The sequence below is a fragment of the Ctenopharyngodon idella genome, chromosome 15 (assembly GCF_019924925.1).
Source record: "Ctenopharyngodon idella isolate HZGC_01 chromosome 15, HZGC01, whole genome shotgun sequence".
Taxonomy (NCBI): domain Eukaryota; kingdom Metazoa; phylum Chordata; class Actinopteri; order Cypriniformes; family Xenocyprididae; genus Ctenopharyngodon; species Ctenopharyngodon idella.
In genome coordinates, this window is record NC_067234.1 from 12635351 (window position 1) to 12652370 (window position 17020).

The 17020-nt window shown below is 38.4% G+C and overlaps 2 protein-coding genes across 6 annotated transcripts in view; both read right to left on the bottom strand.

Moving 5' to 3' along the window:
- LOC127496257 (NACHT, LRR and PYD domains-containing protein 12-like) overlaps positions 1 to 8625 on the bottom strand; it is a 66917-nt gene extending 58292 nt beyond the window's left edge. For 4 of the 5 annotated variants that reach the window (XR_007925276.1, XM_051864050.1, XM_051864049.1 and 1 more), the window contains exons 1-2: positions 8470 to 8625; positions 5150 to 5259 (exon numbers count right to left, since the gene is read on the bottom strand). Coding sequence is in view for 4 of the 5 variants with exons in the window: in XM_051864050.1 (XP_051720010.1) it covers positions 5150 to 5199 (50 nt within the window). In the remaining variant the exon portion in view is untranslated. The remainder of the gene's footprint in view (positions 1 to 5149; positions 5260 to 8469) is intronic. The other variant, XM_051864051.1, reaches the window with a different exon arrangement.
- ech1 (enoyl CoA hydratase 1, peroxisomal) overlaps positions 1 to 17020 on the bottom strand; it is a 140548-nt gene that overhangs the window by 81386 nt on the left and 42142 nt on the right. The gene's annotated exons all lie outside the window — the stretch shown is intronic.

Here is a 17020-nt window from a genome sequence, read left to right on the forward strand (position 1 = left end):
CACCGCGATGCAGGAGCCAGCGACCAGCGGTACGACTGAGCTTAACATCGGCACGGAGACGGAGCCCAGCGTGTCTGACCAGGTGTGTGAGTTTGCGGTTACCATCGCCGAGGGAGACAGTGTGGAAGACGAGGGGTTGGAATGGAGCCCCGCCCACACTCCCGCCACTGAGAGTGAGTACCAGGCTGACACTGGAGACTTTTGTGGTGACTTTGGAGAGGATTCCTTACCTCAGTTAATTCCTCATGAAACCGTCATTTCCATTTTGGATGAACTGGTCCCGCCCAGCCTCCCTCTCCCACCTCCTCTCAAAACCACTGATAATGACTTTGTTTGTTCTAGTCCCTCTGCTATTCAGCCTGTTCCCCAGCCCACAACCTTGCCTGCTACCCAGCCTTCGCTGTCTCACATCACGCCCTCAGCTCTACACCAGCCTCCTCTCAGTGGCGTGGCTACACCTGGGGCCTGCTGTGAGCCAGCCTCAGGCGATGAGGATTCTGCGGCTCCGCCTCCGGCCTCAGGTCACGTCGTTACACCTTGGCTCATCGTCCTGACTCCTCCGCCGCCGCTCCTTCCACCCTCGTCTACAGCAGTGACCATCGAGCGTTCGGCTCCACTGGACTCCCTTGGTCCTGCGACTCCGCCTGGGTCAGACATCGCCATCACATCGCCACGGACCTACAGGTCGTTCGAGTTTCTCCGACCCTCCACCCCTATGGCTCCGATGGGCTCCGCCCTCCCTCAGACTCCGCCTCGGCCCTCAGTCATTCCAGCTCCACCTCAGCCCTCCGGTACCCTGCTGCTGCCTCGGGGGGTCGTCGCTGCGACTCCGTCGCGGACTTCGAGACCATCAGCATCACTCCGCTCCTTCGGCTCTCTGTCTTCACCCCAGGATCCATCTACATCGGCTGCGCTGCTTCCACGCCTCCCCAAGGTTGTCTGGAGCGATTCACCACCTCGGCTCCTCCCTCCAGCAACGCCGCCGTGGGTTGCCGTCCTGGCTGTGGCCTGGAGCAACATCTGGACTCCTCTGCTCAAGGCCACTCACTGGATTTCTCCACCATCTTCACCTCCCTGGACTTCACCACCTTCTGCACCTCCCTGGACTCCTGCACTTCGCCTCCTCCCGGTTAGCCGTCCGCCTCCTGAGCCACCTCCTACACCATCTTCTGCATCTCATCATCATCGCGAGGACGCGCCTTTCCGGAAGGGGGCGATATGTTACATGTGCACTCTGTTTTGGACACATTTTGGACTTGTTGTTGTTCTATTTCCCGCCACTAGTCATTCACCATGGTAACTGATCACCAATCATCACATTCAGCTGTGTTCAATCACCACCTTGTTATCCTTTGTATATAAGCCCTGTGTTTCCTGTCATGTGTTGTCCGGTATCGTTTATGTATGTGTTGGTGTATGTTCCTGCCTGTTCCTGTACTCTTCTGTGGATTATCTAGTAAAAGACTTATCTTATCTCCTATCTCCTCGTTGTGTGCTTAATACACCAGCTACTGTAACAATATCCTGAAACAACTCCTATTTAATTTAGATAATCATTAAAGTATTTTTTCAGAAAACTTTGATATTTCATATGCAAGCTAATGGTGTAGTCGAGTAACTTTGTGGTAAATATGTAAAAAAGTACCCCCAAAACAGAGCATAAAAGTGTAGTTTAGAAGCAAATAAAATTTGTATACATTTTTTTAAATATTATTTTATACAATCGCTCTGTAAATGTGTGGAGTATATTTCTTATTTATTTATGTGTGTACAGCTGGCGTTGTACTCTCCTAGGTTTAGGAAGCTGTCCTCTGTACAATGTGCTGTACACAAGCTAACGTTTGGGTTGTACTGCTCAGGAACAGAGTTATAAATAAATCTTAACCACTGATTCCTAATTTCATCTGTTTTTAGATAGTCAAACAAAGGGGCTTTGCTTTCGCATCCAAGCACACATCGTCTCTGCAATTCACTGCCTCGCCTTCTCTTATTGTGTATGCCTTTGGGTGCCATTATGCTAATATGTCACATTGTGACGTAGCCATTTGCAGAAGTAATACCTGGACTTCCATCAATGTGTTTTAGGTAGGTACACAAACAGATACATTACACACAAAGAAAAAGGAAAACATTGAAATGCATCATATGAGACCTTTAAAAACATGTAATTTACATTTAGGCTCTTCAAAATAAATAACAGTAACATGTTACTGTATTCAGAGGACTGAGTATGTGTTCTTGAAGAACATTCTCTGACCTGTTAAACACTTAGATTGTGCCATTGCTTTTCCTTATCTATAATTCACTGATTTTAAACTAACTTTTGCTTTACAATGGTGGACAAACTGTCACGCTGGTTGCAGGAAGGGAAACACAGACGAAGAGAAGTAATCCAAAAGTACTGGTTTAATTAATAATCCAACAGGAAGACAAGCTTTTATTGTATGTAACACTTTTTACATACTGTACTATAACATGTAAACCTTTTACCACACAATGCAAAGCATTCAAAAATAAATGTTTTTCATTTCCTTTCTTTTTTTAAATAAATTAGTAAGAAATCTGACTGGCTGGTAATATTAGCTATTTAGCTCACCAGTGTATAAGACGTGAAGGAATAATAGTGAAAGTTAATAGGGAAAGTTTCTAAAAAGTTCATGGAACCTTAAATTACAACAAATTCCAATTGTGTCATTGGTTCAGTTCATGTCATCAAAATCTTATTCCAGTCAGGCAACAAAAGGTGGCAAATCTTGATTTTCTGTATATTTAGGAGAGGTGGGAATAAGTCACACACGTGCAAGTCACAAGTAAGTCTCAAGTCTCAACCTTCAAGTCTCAAGCAAGTCCAAGTCAATTTTTGTGAGAATCAAGCAAGTCAAGTCAAGTCACTGCTTTATGTCAAGCAATTCAATTCAAGTCGTAGCTTGGGTCAAACAAGTCACTTGCAACAAAAAAATTGCAATATGCATTTCTACTCAAAAGGTACATACAGCTAAAATAAATAAACGAATGTGTGCGTGTGTGTATGAGTGAAAAGTGTATTGTTAGCATGTGCATGGTTGTGTTTGCAAATTTGATTGTTTTTCTTTTTATTTGTGTGTGTGTATGTGTGTGAGAGAGAGAGAGAGAGAAAGGTGATTTGATTGAGTATGATTCATTAATATTTGTGAGTGAATGTGTGTGCGCGTGTATGAATGAAAAGTGTATTGTTTGTTTGCAAGTTTGAGTTTTTTTGTTTTTTGTTTAGTTTGTTTGTATATGCATGTTTGAGTTCACAAGCCTGTATGATTTTTTTTTTCTTTGTGTGTGTGTGTGTGTGTATGTGTATACAATATATTTATGTGCATCCTGTTACGGAATCGTGTAATTCTGTATATTGTTTATTTGGTTTATTTTGTTTGTTTCCTGTTATTGTTTTTTCTGTCTGTGTGTTCTTTTGCTTTGCTGGTGTTAAGCCAGGATATCACGTAATCGGTTGCGGGATGGCTCTACCTCTCTCTGCCGGGATTGGGTTAGGACGATTGAATGAGGGTTTAAAACCATCTCTTCCGCTTCCTGCATTTGAGCTGTGCGACTTCGGGCCGGTCGCACTTCTCCTGTCTCCTCTCCAGCCGCCAGACCCCCATTACACATTGTGCATTATTTTTCGACTCTGTTATATATTTTCTTTTCTTTACAGTGATGGTGCTCGGTAGGGTTGACCTGCCCTTTTCTTTTGATATTAAGTTCGCTCTGTTTTTGTTAGTGTAGTAAGGGTAATTTGTTGTATTTTGTTTTTGATATTTTGAGGGAAGTTATTTTGGATATTTTTTGATTATTACCCGTTTTGTTTGTTATTTTGGGCCTTGGGTCTTCCTGAAGTTTACGCACCCACTGGTTTATGTTATCCTGGAAATTCTCAAATGTTATTTACTTACTTTCTTTAATCTTAATAAAACGTTAATCGTTTTCTTGAGCCCTGAATCCAGTGGTTTGATTTATTTATCTATTTATTTATTTTTCTTTGGTCTGACGACTGGGCGGGGGAGGCATTTTTCTTGCTTTTCTTTATTTATTGCGATTTAAACTAGACGGATCGTAATAATCCCCATAAACTATCCATAGGCTTTTCACTCAAAGTCTAACACTGAAGGCCAATTATTAGACACTGTAGTGCTATTGCAAAAAAAAACAAACAAACAAACAAAAACTGACATTTCCTTATAAACAGTGAATAACCATTTATAATGCATTGCACTTGCAAAAAATTAAATGTGAAAATTTTCTGTTACCTTTGTTCTTCAATGACAGACAGCATTGGTTGCTGTCACTTTAAGATCTGCCGCACATGACGCGGATCTCACGCGCGTCCCACTTTCTCACAACTATTTACTTTCGTTTAAGACTTTATTTACCTCATTCAAGGCTGCTCTAATGAGGATACTGGACAGAACGCACATTTTTGGCATTATGTGTTGTTGTTCGATCAAGCGTGACATTCAGGCGCGCGTCTTTCTGTGCGTCGTGTGTGTGACAGGACATTCACAGACAGCGCGTTCTCTTTTTCTCTTTTGGCACGCTTAAATGGTTTAAAAGCACTTGCATGAATAAGAGCGTGATCATATATTGTAATGCTAGCAAAAGGATGACAGAAAAAACGGATGCTGCGTTTGCGTTAAATATTTTTGATGCGTTAAACTGGAAAACGTTAACAGCACTGCTTTTAACCCAATTTTCTGTTTAATGAACACAAAACCAATTCAAAGTCAACTCTTAACATGTCCAAAACGTTATTTATTTTTATTTTTTTACTTAATTATTCTTGGCATAGCGCCTTCCATGTTCAGTCACGACTGTAGGCTACATGCTCTGTCCATGAGAAAGCTCACGATAGCTCTCTCCGCTTGCCTGCTGCGTCACGTGGTTAGGTTGCGGTGCGTTCAAAAACAAATATTTATTAAACAAAAGACAAGTTATTTCGAGTCATTTAACTCAAGTCCGAGTCAAGTCTCAAGTCATGAATGTCAAGTCAAAGTCAAGTCTTTTATTAATATTTGTCAAGCAAGTCTCAAGTCCTAAAATGTGCGACTTAAGTCTGACTCGAGTCAAGTCATGTGACTCGAGTCCCCCACCTCTGATATTTAAGACCCACTTTTTGATGGTGTACCTGCATTCTGGAGCACAATCTCCATCTGTCAGTTTATTTGAAACATTCATGGTTCAGTCCTCATGGAGCTGCACAGATGGACCTGATGAGCCTGATGTCCTCCTTTGACCCTGAGTGGAACAGACAGACACACAGCTTCACAACTGTAATATTTGGATTAGTTGTGGTGAATGTTGCACAAAAGACCTTCATGGTTAAAATCGCGAGACTGTGCTTACTAAAAGTTGTAGGAAAGCCTATTTTTTTCTCATAAACAAACAAACAAACTAATCCAAAACATCCTCAAACAATTAACAAACTAAATCAAGCAAATAATTTTCTTTGATTTAGAAATCTTACAGCTGTTAAATTTTGAGTATTTTGTTAAATTCATGGAAATAGATTATTTATCCCTATATATTTGTATCCTATTAAACAATTTAACTATATGATATCAAACTAGGTCTAGTAAAATGTTCAGAAAAATATCCCTTTTATTGCACAAGGCTCTGTTTTTGGAATTAGTATTTCATATGTTTTATAATAATTTTGGAACTTTAAATGTACGCAATACTGTAAATCCATTAAACTATAACACTGTTTGGCCTAAAGGTATCCAACTGTAAATTAATCAGAATCATATAGGCGCCGATCCCATGGGTGCTCGAGCCCCTGAGGTCAGTGGTCAAGCACCCACGGAAAAACATGACACAATCTCTATTCATTTTAAATAATAATAATAATAATAATTAAAAAAAAACGATTGTAGCTTTCAGATCCACATGAATGGCCTGTTCAAAGCACAAGCAAGAAAAACAGTTAATCGCTTTGATGCCGTGCCTGGTGGACGCCGTTTAGTCCTTTACTGTGGCATATGGACGGTCACAGGAATGCAGGACATATTAAATTATTAGCCTATTATTATGCTATTTTTATTATTAAATTAATATTACAATTTCATAGCGGAATCAACGCATAACCAACAAGGATAATAAAAGATTAGCTTACTCCTCATTTCAAAAACAACTTGTTTAACACAAAATCTCTATTCACAAGAGAAATATTAAGAAAATAATCCAATTATCACCAGTTGCTTGCAAAATGATGAATGATTCACATTTCGCTAAATCAGTGGAGACTATAATTTCACACAACGCAATGTTTATTATAAATCTCATGATGGACTATTTTATTTATGATCTTGTCAATGACAGCAGCCCAAATTCCAGGGAATTTCAGTCTTTTTTCGTGTTTTGCTGTAATCTATTGCTGAGGAGTTATTTTCATAGTTAGACACCACACTAGCAGCAGCGCTATTAAGAGGATAGGTCTGGGTTTTGTAGTCTATTTGCTTTATTCCAGTGATGTCATTGTCATAGGTTATGTTTTAACCTTGATCCATCCTGTGTGCTTGTATTGAGCTATTTGTACTATGTAGCTATAAAGCTCTACTCTATGGCATACTGGATTAAAGTGTATACTAGATTAAGTGAGATGAAATGTTAAATTTTACATTGTTGGCAAACATAGTTGTTGCATAGTTGAAATAATTTAAATATTTTAAGTGTGAAATATTTTTAATTATATATAGTCAGTGAAACATTTTTCAATGTTTATTTAATTTTGTGGAACACCTTTGCTGAAGCTTTGTCTGTTTTCTTGCTGTTTTTTAGTCTTAAAATGTCTTAAAAGTCAAATAGTCAATAATTTAATTGATGGGGTCTTAATTACAACAATAAACGTTACCATGTTATTTCAGAAATACTGATATCTAGAGAGAAAGCCATTTCACCTGTCCCACTTTCTGTGGAATAAAGTCCTGTTCAGATGTATTACAGTAGCTGCTTTCTGTCTAAACAAAAGGAAACTTAAACTTAAATGGTTCCTGCAATAATGTGTTAAATTACCCATCATATTCCTATCTAAATTTAACATCTGCACTGGACAAAATATTTAGCACTGCCTTTTATGCTTAACTTGAATTAAAAATATTCATTTAACTTGAAAAAAATATTCATTTAAAATATCAAATAAATATCATAAAAACCATTAAATTTTACTTTCTCATGCATGTCAACACATTGTTACAACACTAATTTTATGTTTTAAAACAAATGATAAGTAAACTGTTTGTGTTTCTTAAAAATTATTTCTTCAATTAATTTTATGCCAGATAGAACTTAATAATTCCAAGCGAAACGTGTTTTTTTAGAATTAGAAGGTTCTATCTGCATTTGACCCATTCCAAAAATATCCATTTACAAATTTGAGAGGATTTTGATACTGTACATTTAGAATACATTTAGGGTCCCTGTCATTTTCATGTTTGAAAGAAACTTGTTCCCCATATAATTTTTGCTATATGGAATCAAAAACTTTAAATCTCAATATATCAAAACTGATCAGAATGCAGTTAGAACCTTATAATTAAAAGGGGACGAAATATTGTATACAACACTGAACCACAATTTCTTTAATAAAATATAAACATTATTATAATTTAATTTTTTATACATTTAATTTATTATAACTTAATTTTTTAATGAAAATTACAAGATCCATGATTCATATTTTACAGTAATAAAATAATAAAATTAAAATTCTATTATTTTATCACAGTAATCAAATTAAGTAAATTATTAAATAAATGAGTAAATAAAGTAGGTAGCCTAAATAAACAAGTAACAAGCAAACTTAAACTTGTTTGCTTTAAGGTCCTCTACAGTGGACATGTATGAACTCAATGCCCTGTTTAGTAACAAAGTCATATTTTGATTTGAAACCCTATAACATTTTCCTGAGATGCTGATTTATGACAAACAATTTGATAGTCATACGTTAATGATAATAACAAAATATTATCATATTTCCATAAGGGTGTTAAATTTGATCACTAAAATAATGTAAGTTATTTTTAAAGACAAAGGGGAGGGAGTGGTCATGGTGAAACCTTCGAACATTTGGTATCTCTGAAAAGCCCTAAATGTGCTCTTTACAGGACATCCAGACTTAAAACTGTGATAACATGTAAGGTCTCAGAGAAATTCGCTCAAATACAATGTTCTCTACAGAGGACAAAACTCCATAGCTGGGTGTCAGGAGGATAGACCTATAAGTTTCTATATTTGCGTATGCCAAGTAAAAAAGGTATTATTCTCTACACAGCAAAACATCCAGTGGTAAATTAACACTTCCAGTGTCACCCGGTGTTTATATAATCCGGTGTGGATTATATAAACACTGGCAATGTTAATTTAACACTAACAGTGTTCATTTAACACTGGTTTTACTGTGTAGAGACGAAAAATGGTTAAGACGTCGGTACGCGTCTGAAAACTCACCTAGATCAAAAAGTCGTCTCCATTCGTAGATTCCTGCTTAATCACAGTAGATGTATAGAAAAGTCGTTTCTTTTTCTACAATGTAAACTAATCTCCCATCAAAATGGCGAAATGGCTGTTTTACTTTCACTTTTCACGTTTTAGGCTAACTACATAAGCAACAGGGAAAAAGGGATCATCTTCATCTTATTGTCCCTCCAAGGTTCCGGGTTTTTTGTTCAATTTTGTTTAAAGATTCAGTTTGTAATAGTTTTAAGTTTTAGTTTAATAGTTTTGATAGATTGATAGATAGATAGATAGATAGAAGGATGTGAAAAATAAAACTAAGAAAATCAACAGATAATTGTTAGATTTTGGGTATTTTTTAGTGATTTGCTAATTTATTAGGCTAAATATTAAAATTAATATTAAAATTAAAATAAAGTAATGCATAATATCGTCAGCTCTTAAACACGTGATTTATTCTAAACAATGGCTGTGTCCGAAATCGCCCCCTATACCCTTAAATAGGGCACTATTTGAGGGGACAGCCATTTGTAGTGGTGTCCAAAACCATAGTAGACGATGTTGAGTGCACTCATTCAATCCCACAATGCACCGCAATAACGAGTGTACAACCGATGCACGCTCAACGGCTAGAGAATATCCATAATGCATTGTGAGAGTCGCGCGCTGAATGAATTCCCGCGTCTCGCCAGGAGATGGCGCCCGCAGCTGAATCAATCATCCATTCATTTTCCAAACCGCGCTGGTCCAGCATTATCATACAGGTATAAATTCCTTTTTTAATTAATCATTAAATCGTTTAAAAGGTTTGAACATGCTAGTTCAACATAAATATTCATTACTACTGGAGCTGCCTGTTTGCTACATTTTAAAAAGATTATTAAACAGTAGCAAAAACTATGCGAAATCGGCAGCCCTTCCGGTGCACTCAGTATCCGAATTCACTCAGTCGTTTCATTCACTCCTTCAAGTGGACTATATTAGTGGATTAATGTAGGGAATAGTGAATGAAGGTATAGGAGGCGATTTCGAACACAGCAAATGAGACTGTTGGAACTTTACATATCTCACGGCGTAGCCTGACGCATTGTGTGGTGGGCTGTAGCACTGTTAACCATGAAGTTCATTTCTCTCTGAGTTTTTTCTATTGTATCTAAGACACAACATATGGTGGCAAGGATGAAAGTCAGAATGGTGGAGTAGCTGTTTCCTGAATGCAAGTAAAAAGCAGGACGCCGACTAGGTGAGCTGAAGAAAGTCAATAGCTACCACCTGAAGTACTGACTGAAAGGAACGATGACTGCCATGGTGGGATCCGTGGCAGCATTTCATAAGTCACAATCATGGGAAGAGTATTGTTAAATATTGAACCATTTCTTCGTGGCAAATGATATTGAGGAACCAGAGAAAAACGAGCCATATTGTTGAGCTGTGTTGGAGCGCAGACATACACACACTGATGAGGAATTTATTGAGTCCTGAAAGACCAGGAGCAGAGTTATGAGGAACTGGTGAGTTTGCAGAAAATTCATTTTAATCTGAAGCCCAGTGAAATAGTGCAGAGGTGGAAATTTAATTCACGTAACAGACACCCTGATGAAAGCATAGTAGAATATGTGGCCGAACTGAGAAAGCTTGCACAAGATTGTCATTTTGGAGACACACTCACAGTTATGCTGAGAGACAGGTTAGTGTGTGGTGTTAATGATGACAGCATACAACGGAGATTATTGGCTGAGGATGGACTGACATTTGAGACTGCGCTAAGGAAAGCTCAGGCTATTGAAGCTGCTAATAAGGATATGGCTGATTTGCACAAAGATAAAGGAAATTGATTAGGTACCACTGTCTTTAAAGGGATAGTTCACACAAAAATGAAAATTTTATGTTTATCTGCTTACCCCCAGGGCATATAAGATGTAGGTGACTTTGTTTCTTCAGTAGAACACAAATTATGATTTTTAACTCCAACCGTTGCAGTCTGTCAGTCGTATAATGCATGTCAATGGTAACAAAATCTATGAGAGTAAAAAAAACATGCACAGACAAATCCAAATTAAACCGTCTCGTGACGACATATTGATGTCCTAAGACACAAAACGATCGGTTTGTGTGAGAAGCCGAACAGTATTTATATCATTTTTTACCTTTAATACACCACTATGTCCAACTGCCTTGAGCGCGCGCACGGCATCCGGTGCGTGAGGTGTGTACGCGCTCTGGCGTAGTTTACGCAAGCGCCAGAAGTGATCTCTCACGCGTATACGTCACTCATTGTTTACACAGTGCACAAACATTGTAGGTACGACGGCTAATCAAAATGGTACTTACTTGCGCTTATCTGGATTGTTCAAACCGACTTAAAACCAAAAGATTACGCTCTCTCGTGCGAACTCATTTGGGAGTGGTGACTTTCCACGTATTCCCAACTTCTGAGCCTGCTCACCTGAAGTTATGGTCGATTGCTCTTCGGCTGGATATCAACACACCCATTAACGTACTAAAGTTGTTGAGGGTCTGCAGCGATCATTTTTCCCCTGATGATTTTACATACCCAGGAGAGGATCACGTATGACTTAAACCATCAGCTGTGCCTATGGTTTTTCCACATCCAACTGAGGTATGTGAACAAGATCTTTGTATGTGTCCTTTTTATTTGTAAAGCTGCCCTCACGAAAAAGTAACAAAATAAAATGAAGTTTCGATGTAATAAAACCATGTTTTTTAGTGGTTTACTTCCATTTGTATAACAACTGTTGTACTACAGGCATCATGTTTAAACTACGCCAGAGCGCGTACACACCTCAAGCACCAGATGCCATGCGTGCGCTCAAGGCAGTTGGACATAGTGGTGTATTAGAAGTAAAAATGATATAAATACTGTTCGGCTTCTCGCACAAACCGATCGTTTCGTGTCTTAGGACATCAATGTGTCATCACGAGCCGCAGGGTTTAATTTGGATTTGTCTGTGCATGTTTTTTTTTACTCTCATAGATTTTGTTACCATTGACATGCATTATACGACTGACAGACTGCAACGGTTGGAGTTAAAAATCATCATTTGTGTTCTACTGAAGAAACAAAGTCACCTACATCTTGGATGCCATGGGGGGTAAGCAGATAAACATCAAATTTGCCATGTATAGTATAGAGACACCACAGCCCCATATACCCCCATCACACAGATGCTGTTTGTAAATGAATGCCCTGTGAAGTTTGAGATTGACACTGGATGTAGTGTGACTGTATTATCACTAGGGCTGCAACAAACGATTATTTTGATAATCGATTAATCTACCAATTATTGGAACGATTAATCAACTAATCGTCAATTATTACATTGATTAATCAGTATGCTTTGTTTGATTATTCCACTTTAGCAATTAGTTAAAATATTGAGTTATACTTTAACTAATAAATAAAAATTACTTCAGCTTTTGTAAGTGTATTTTTTTTTTTTTTTTTTTTTTTTATAAATTTCGAGCCAACTGAATAGACCAGTCTACTTCAGGTTTGCTTTTCTCCTCAGAAGTCATCAATAGTCCAATTGTTACAATAACTGGTACTGTGTTTTTATTAAGTCTTGGAATTGTAATAATAACTTTTTAATAAGAGTAAAAATATAAATATGTAATATTGTGCATATTTTTTGAAAAATGCCCCTCTCTAGATTTTTTTCTTTGTTTTTTTTCTAACTATTGAGTTTATGGTCATTAAATGGCTTTCCTGAGGTAAATGTAACATTTTGTGACATATTAGTTTGCAAGCTGTTTTACTGATGTCTTTCTGCGGTTAAAACTCTGATTAAGTGATTTCAATAGAGATGGATTCATTTCAGTAAGTTGTACTGTATCTTTCAACGTACTTTTTGATGTTCATTCATGTTTATTTCGCACTGTAATGGCAGAAAAGAGGAAAAGATAATAGGTTCACATGTCGCTTGACCTGAGGCCTAAAGCAATCTGTCATGCCATATTAAAGAGCGCCAAAACCACATGTATTGTTTGAATCCCGTAGTAAAATTGACAGAATTTAAATTTAAGTCGAGACTGTTTTATATCAAAAGTAACCTGATCTGTCTCATCTGTCGGCGCGTTGTCTGTGTCCTCTTCAGGGACATTGTAGGTGGGGGGAAAGGGATGACTGAGTGCATAGGGCCCTGGCATGTGAGGGGCCCTGGCCGCCCTGCCCTCGAATATCCTAAAATATTATCGTTATTGTTTTTTAGTTGTGAAATATCTGTCTGCGGCTGCGCGCAATATTCTCATCCTTGCTATTTTGACTAGCTTCAGCAGAATCAATCGGCACACACATCCACACACGTCTGTGTCGACGGCGCCTCCCCTGCCCTATGCACAGCATACACGCAATTTGGATGATTTGATTGGTTGTTTAGGAATGATGCCAAATGCTAATTGACTGTAAGGGGCAGCGGACTCGGCGGAAAGGAGCGAAACGGTCAAGTTGTGATGTCGAGACGGACGCGATATGCACAATGTCCAAACAAAAATCGGGCTACCAAAAAAGAAAAGAGAGGGAGGAAAGGAAAAGAAAGTAAAATGAAGGGAAACAACTTCTCACAAGTTTTTTCCCTTAAGAGAGCAGGTGAGAACATGGCGATGTTGTTGCGTGTGTAACATCATTGCTTGCGCGTGGTAATCTGCATTTCTCTACATTAGACTGATAAGAAAAACAATATGTTTCAAAGCCAGTGATTAACATTATCTCACTATAAACACCGAAATAACATGTAAAGTGTGCAAACCTAATACAATTTTTAACTCTTTCCCCACCATTGATGGAATTTTACTTTATTTATGAGAACGCATCCATTGACGTCCATTTGCTCAACATGTTGCTTTTTTAAGTTACCCAAATGTTGATTAAAAAAGGGATGCATGAAGGTAGAATGAAACTAAAGTAAACTAAAGACTAAAGTAATAGCACTTGTGCCGTTACCACTACCACTTACACTAGTTAGTGCTATGTACATTAAACTGATGGTAGTGTTTGTGGTAGTTTAATTTGTGGCTCAGGGTAATATCAACCCTGTGTTTATCGTGCTTGTAGAGGTACCTAATCCAGAGGAAGAAGGGGTAGTTGAGGTAGGAGATAGAAGTAGTAGGACCTGTGAAGAAGGTGTAGACACTACAAAAAATGATTCCTCAGAGGGCAGTGAGGCAGACAGTATTATGACAGTGGTAGAGGAAGGAAAAAGTGATGTTAGTGCTGAGTATGTAACTGATGATCCAGCATTATGGCCAGAGTCACAGCAGTTGACCAATCAGCAACGGAATTCTATAATTCTCAAACTGGCAAACACAAATCCTGAAGAAGCTGATTTGACCAAAATTGCTCCAAAAGATAAGACAGACAAACCTTTTCCAAATTATCTACAATATGCTTAAGCACCAAGTGGCTGTGAAAAAATAAAGAGGGGCTGGCTAATTTACAGTAAAGGTGAGGCATCTCTGTACTGCATTCCATGTCTTTTTTTTCACATGAGCAAAAACAACCATCCTCAAGTGCTCTGAACAGCAAGCATGGACTCAAATTCAAATCTGGATGATGTTCATAATGGAAATTTCCTGGGAACTCTTGAGCTGTTAGCTCACTATGACCCCCTCTTAAATGAGCACTTACAGAGAGTAAGGCAAAAGAAGACAGGTTCACAGGTAACTCATTATCTAAGTCCTGAGATGCAAAACGAGTTCATTGACTTGTGTGGCAGAAGCCTGAAAAACACTATCCTGGCTGAAAGAGAGGATGCAATATATTATTCTGTAATGTGTGACTCAACACCAGACATATCTCATACAGAGCAAAACGTGCTTTTGGTTAGGTATGTTTATCAAGATAAAGAGAGCAGCAACTGGGAAATAATGGAATCAAAGATTTTTACAGGAAAACAGGCAGGGAAATTTCTGAAATGATTGAGGCAGTACTGGAAGAAAATGGTATACCGCTGAAGGATTGTAGAGGACATGGATATGATAATAGGGGCCAATATGTCGGGAAAAGTGAAGGGAGTACAAGCTGAAATTTTAAAAGCTAATCCACTAGCTACATATTCCCCCTGTGCATCCCATACACTCAAACTGCGGTGCGTTTCCCAAAGCGAACTAAGGTCGCAAGTTCCGTCGTTCCCAATAGAGTTCAATGGGACTTACGACCATAGTTCACCAACGATGCTTTCGGGAAACGCACCCCTGGTTGGTGTACACGCAGCTGTCTCCTGTACAGTGCGTCGTGCAGCTCCAGCAGAGAATTTTAGAGTTGGTCAGCTAAATAAAACAGTGGTGTGCCAAAGAAATTTGTTTATTTATGCTCATGAGGAGGGTCGAATATGTGATAAATGAATGGTTTCTTCGTTTTTTCGTTTATAAGACAAAAACGAAAAAACAAATTATCCGAAGGTACACGGACCATATTCCTACCTAAATTTAACATCTGCACTGGACAAAATATTTAGCACTGCCTTTATGCTTAACTTGAACAAAAAAAAATTATTCATTTAAAATATGAAATAAATGTCATAAAAACCACTAAATTTAACTTTCTCATGCATGTCAACGCATTGTTACAACTTACAACACTAATTTTATGTTTTAAAACAAATGATATGTAAACTGTTTGTGTTGAATCAGGGTATCTTCCATTCATTCGTGTTTTGATTTAATATTGAAATCAGAAAAATTAGAAAACTACTTTTTTTCGTTTTTAATTAAAAAAAAAAAAAAAAACGAAAAAAAAAAAATTGGCTTGATTTTTTTTCTGGGATTGGAAACGAATAATCAGCTTGAATATTCGATCTCTACATGTGGGCGGAAACGCCTCTTTCTGTTGATTGGTCAACCAGACGTCAAACCATGTCGTCATCAGTTGTTCATCGGTTCTGCTCAACAGAATAAAAGTCTACAGCTGTATGGATTCTTAACGCATTTATTCTAAATTTAATCTCTTTCTCATAAATAATAATTTACTTTGCAGCTGCATACAACTACCCCCAGCCTGCCACTTTAGTACAATGCCTGTTTTATTTAACTGACCAACTATAAAAATCTGTGTGGCAAAGCTGCTCGACGCACTGGGCAGCGCGGAGTGAATGTACAATACTTTTGAAGTATCGATTTATGTGTAAATATGCAGCAGTCATAACTTTTGTTTTAGACAACACCCTCTATTTTGGACATGGGATGAATTTGAAATACAAACCCAATTCCAAAAAAGTTGGGACACTGTACAAATTGTGAATAAAAAAGGAATGCAATGATGTGGAAGTTTCAAATTTTAATATTTTATTCAGAATACAACATAGATGACATATCAAATGTTTAAACTAAGAAAATGTATCATTTTAAGGGAAAAATAAGTTGATTTTAAATTTCATGGCATCAGCACATCTCAAAAAAGTTGGGACAAGGCCATGTTTACCACTGTGTGGCATCCCCTCGTCTTTTTATAACAGTCTGCAAACGTCTGGGGACTGAGGAGACAAGTTGCTCAAGTTTAGGAATAGGAATGTTGTCCCATTCTTGTCTAATACAGGCTTCTAGTTGCTCAACTGTCTTAGATCTTCTTTGTCGCATCTTCCTCTTTATGATGCGCCAAATGTTTTCTATAGGTGAAAGATCTGGACTGCAGGCTGGCCATTTCAGTACCCGGATCCTTCTACGCAGCCATGATGTTGTAATTGATGCAGTATGTGGTCTGGCATTGTCATGTTGGAAAATGCAAGGTCTTCCCTGAAAGAGACGACGTCTGGATGGGAGCATATGTTCTAGAATTTGGATATACCTTTCAGCATTGATGGTGCCTTTCCAGATGTGTAAGCTGCCCATGCCACACGCACTCATGCAACCCCATACCATCAGAGATGCAGGCTTCTGAACTGAGCGCTGATAACAACTTGGGTTGTCCTTGTCCTCTTTAGTCCGGATGAAATGGCGTCCCAGTTTTCCAAAAAGAACTTTAAATTTTGATTCGTCTGACCACAGAACAGTTTTCCACTTTGCCACAGTCCATTTTAAATGAGCCTTGGACCAGAGAAAATGCCTGCGCTTCTGGATCATGTTTAGATGTGGCTTCTTTTTTGACCTATAGAGTTTTAGCCGGCAACGGTGAATGGCACGGTGGATTGTGTTCACCGACAATGTTTTCTGGAAGTATTGCTGAGCCCATGTTGTGATTTCCATTACAGTAGCATTCCTGTATGTGATGCAGTGCCGTCTAAGGGCCCGAAGATCACAGGCATCCAGTATGGTTTTCCAGGCTTGACCCTTACGCACAGAGATTGTTCCAGATTCTCTGAATCTTTGGATGATATTATGCACTGTAGATGATGATAACTTCAAACTCTTTGCAATTTTTCTCTGAGAAACTCCTTTCTGATATTGCTCCGCTATTTTTTGCCGCAGCATTGGGGGAATTGGTGATCCTCTGCCCATCTTGACTTCTGAGAGACACTGCCACTCTGAGAGGCTCTTTTTATACCCAATCATGTTGCCAGTTGACCTAATAAGTTGCAAATTGGTCCTCCAGCTG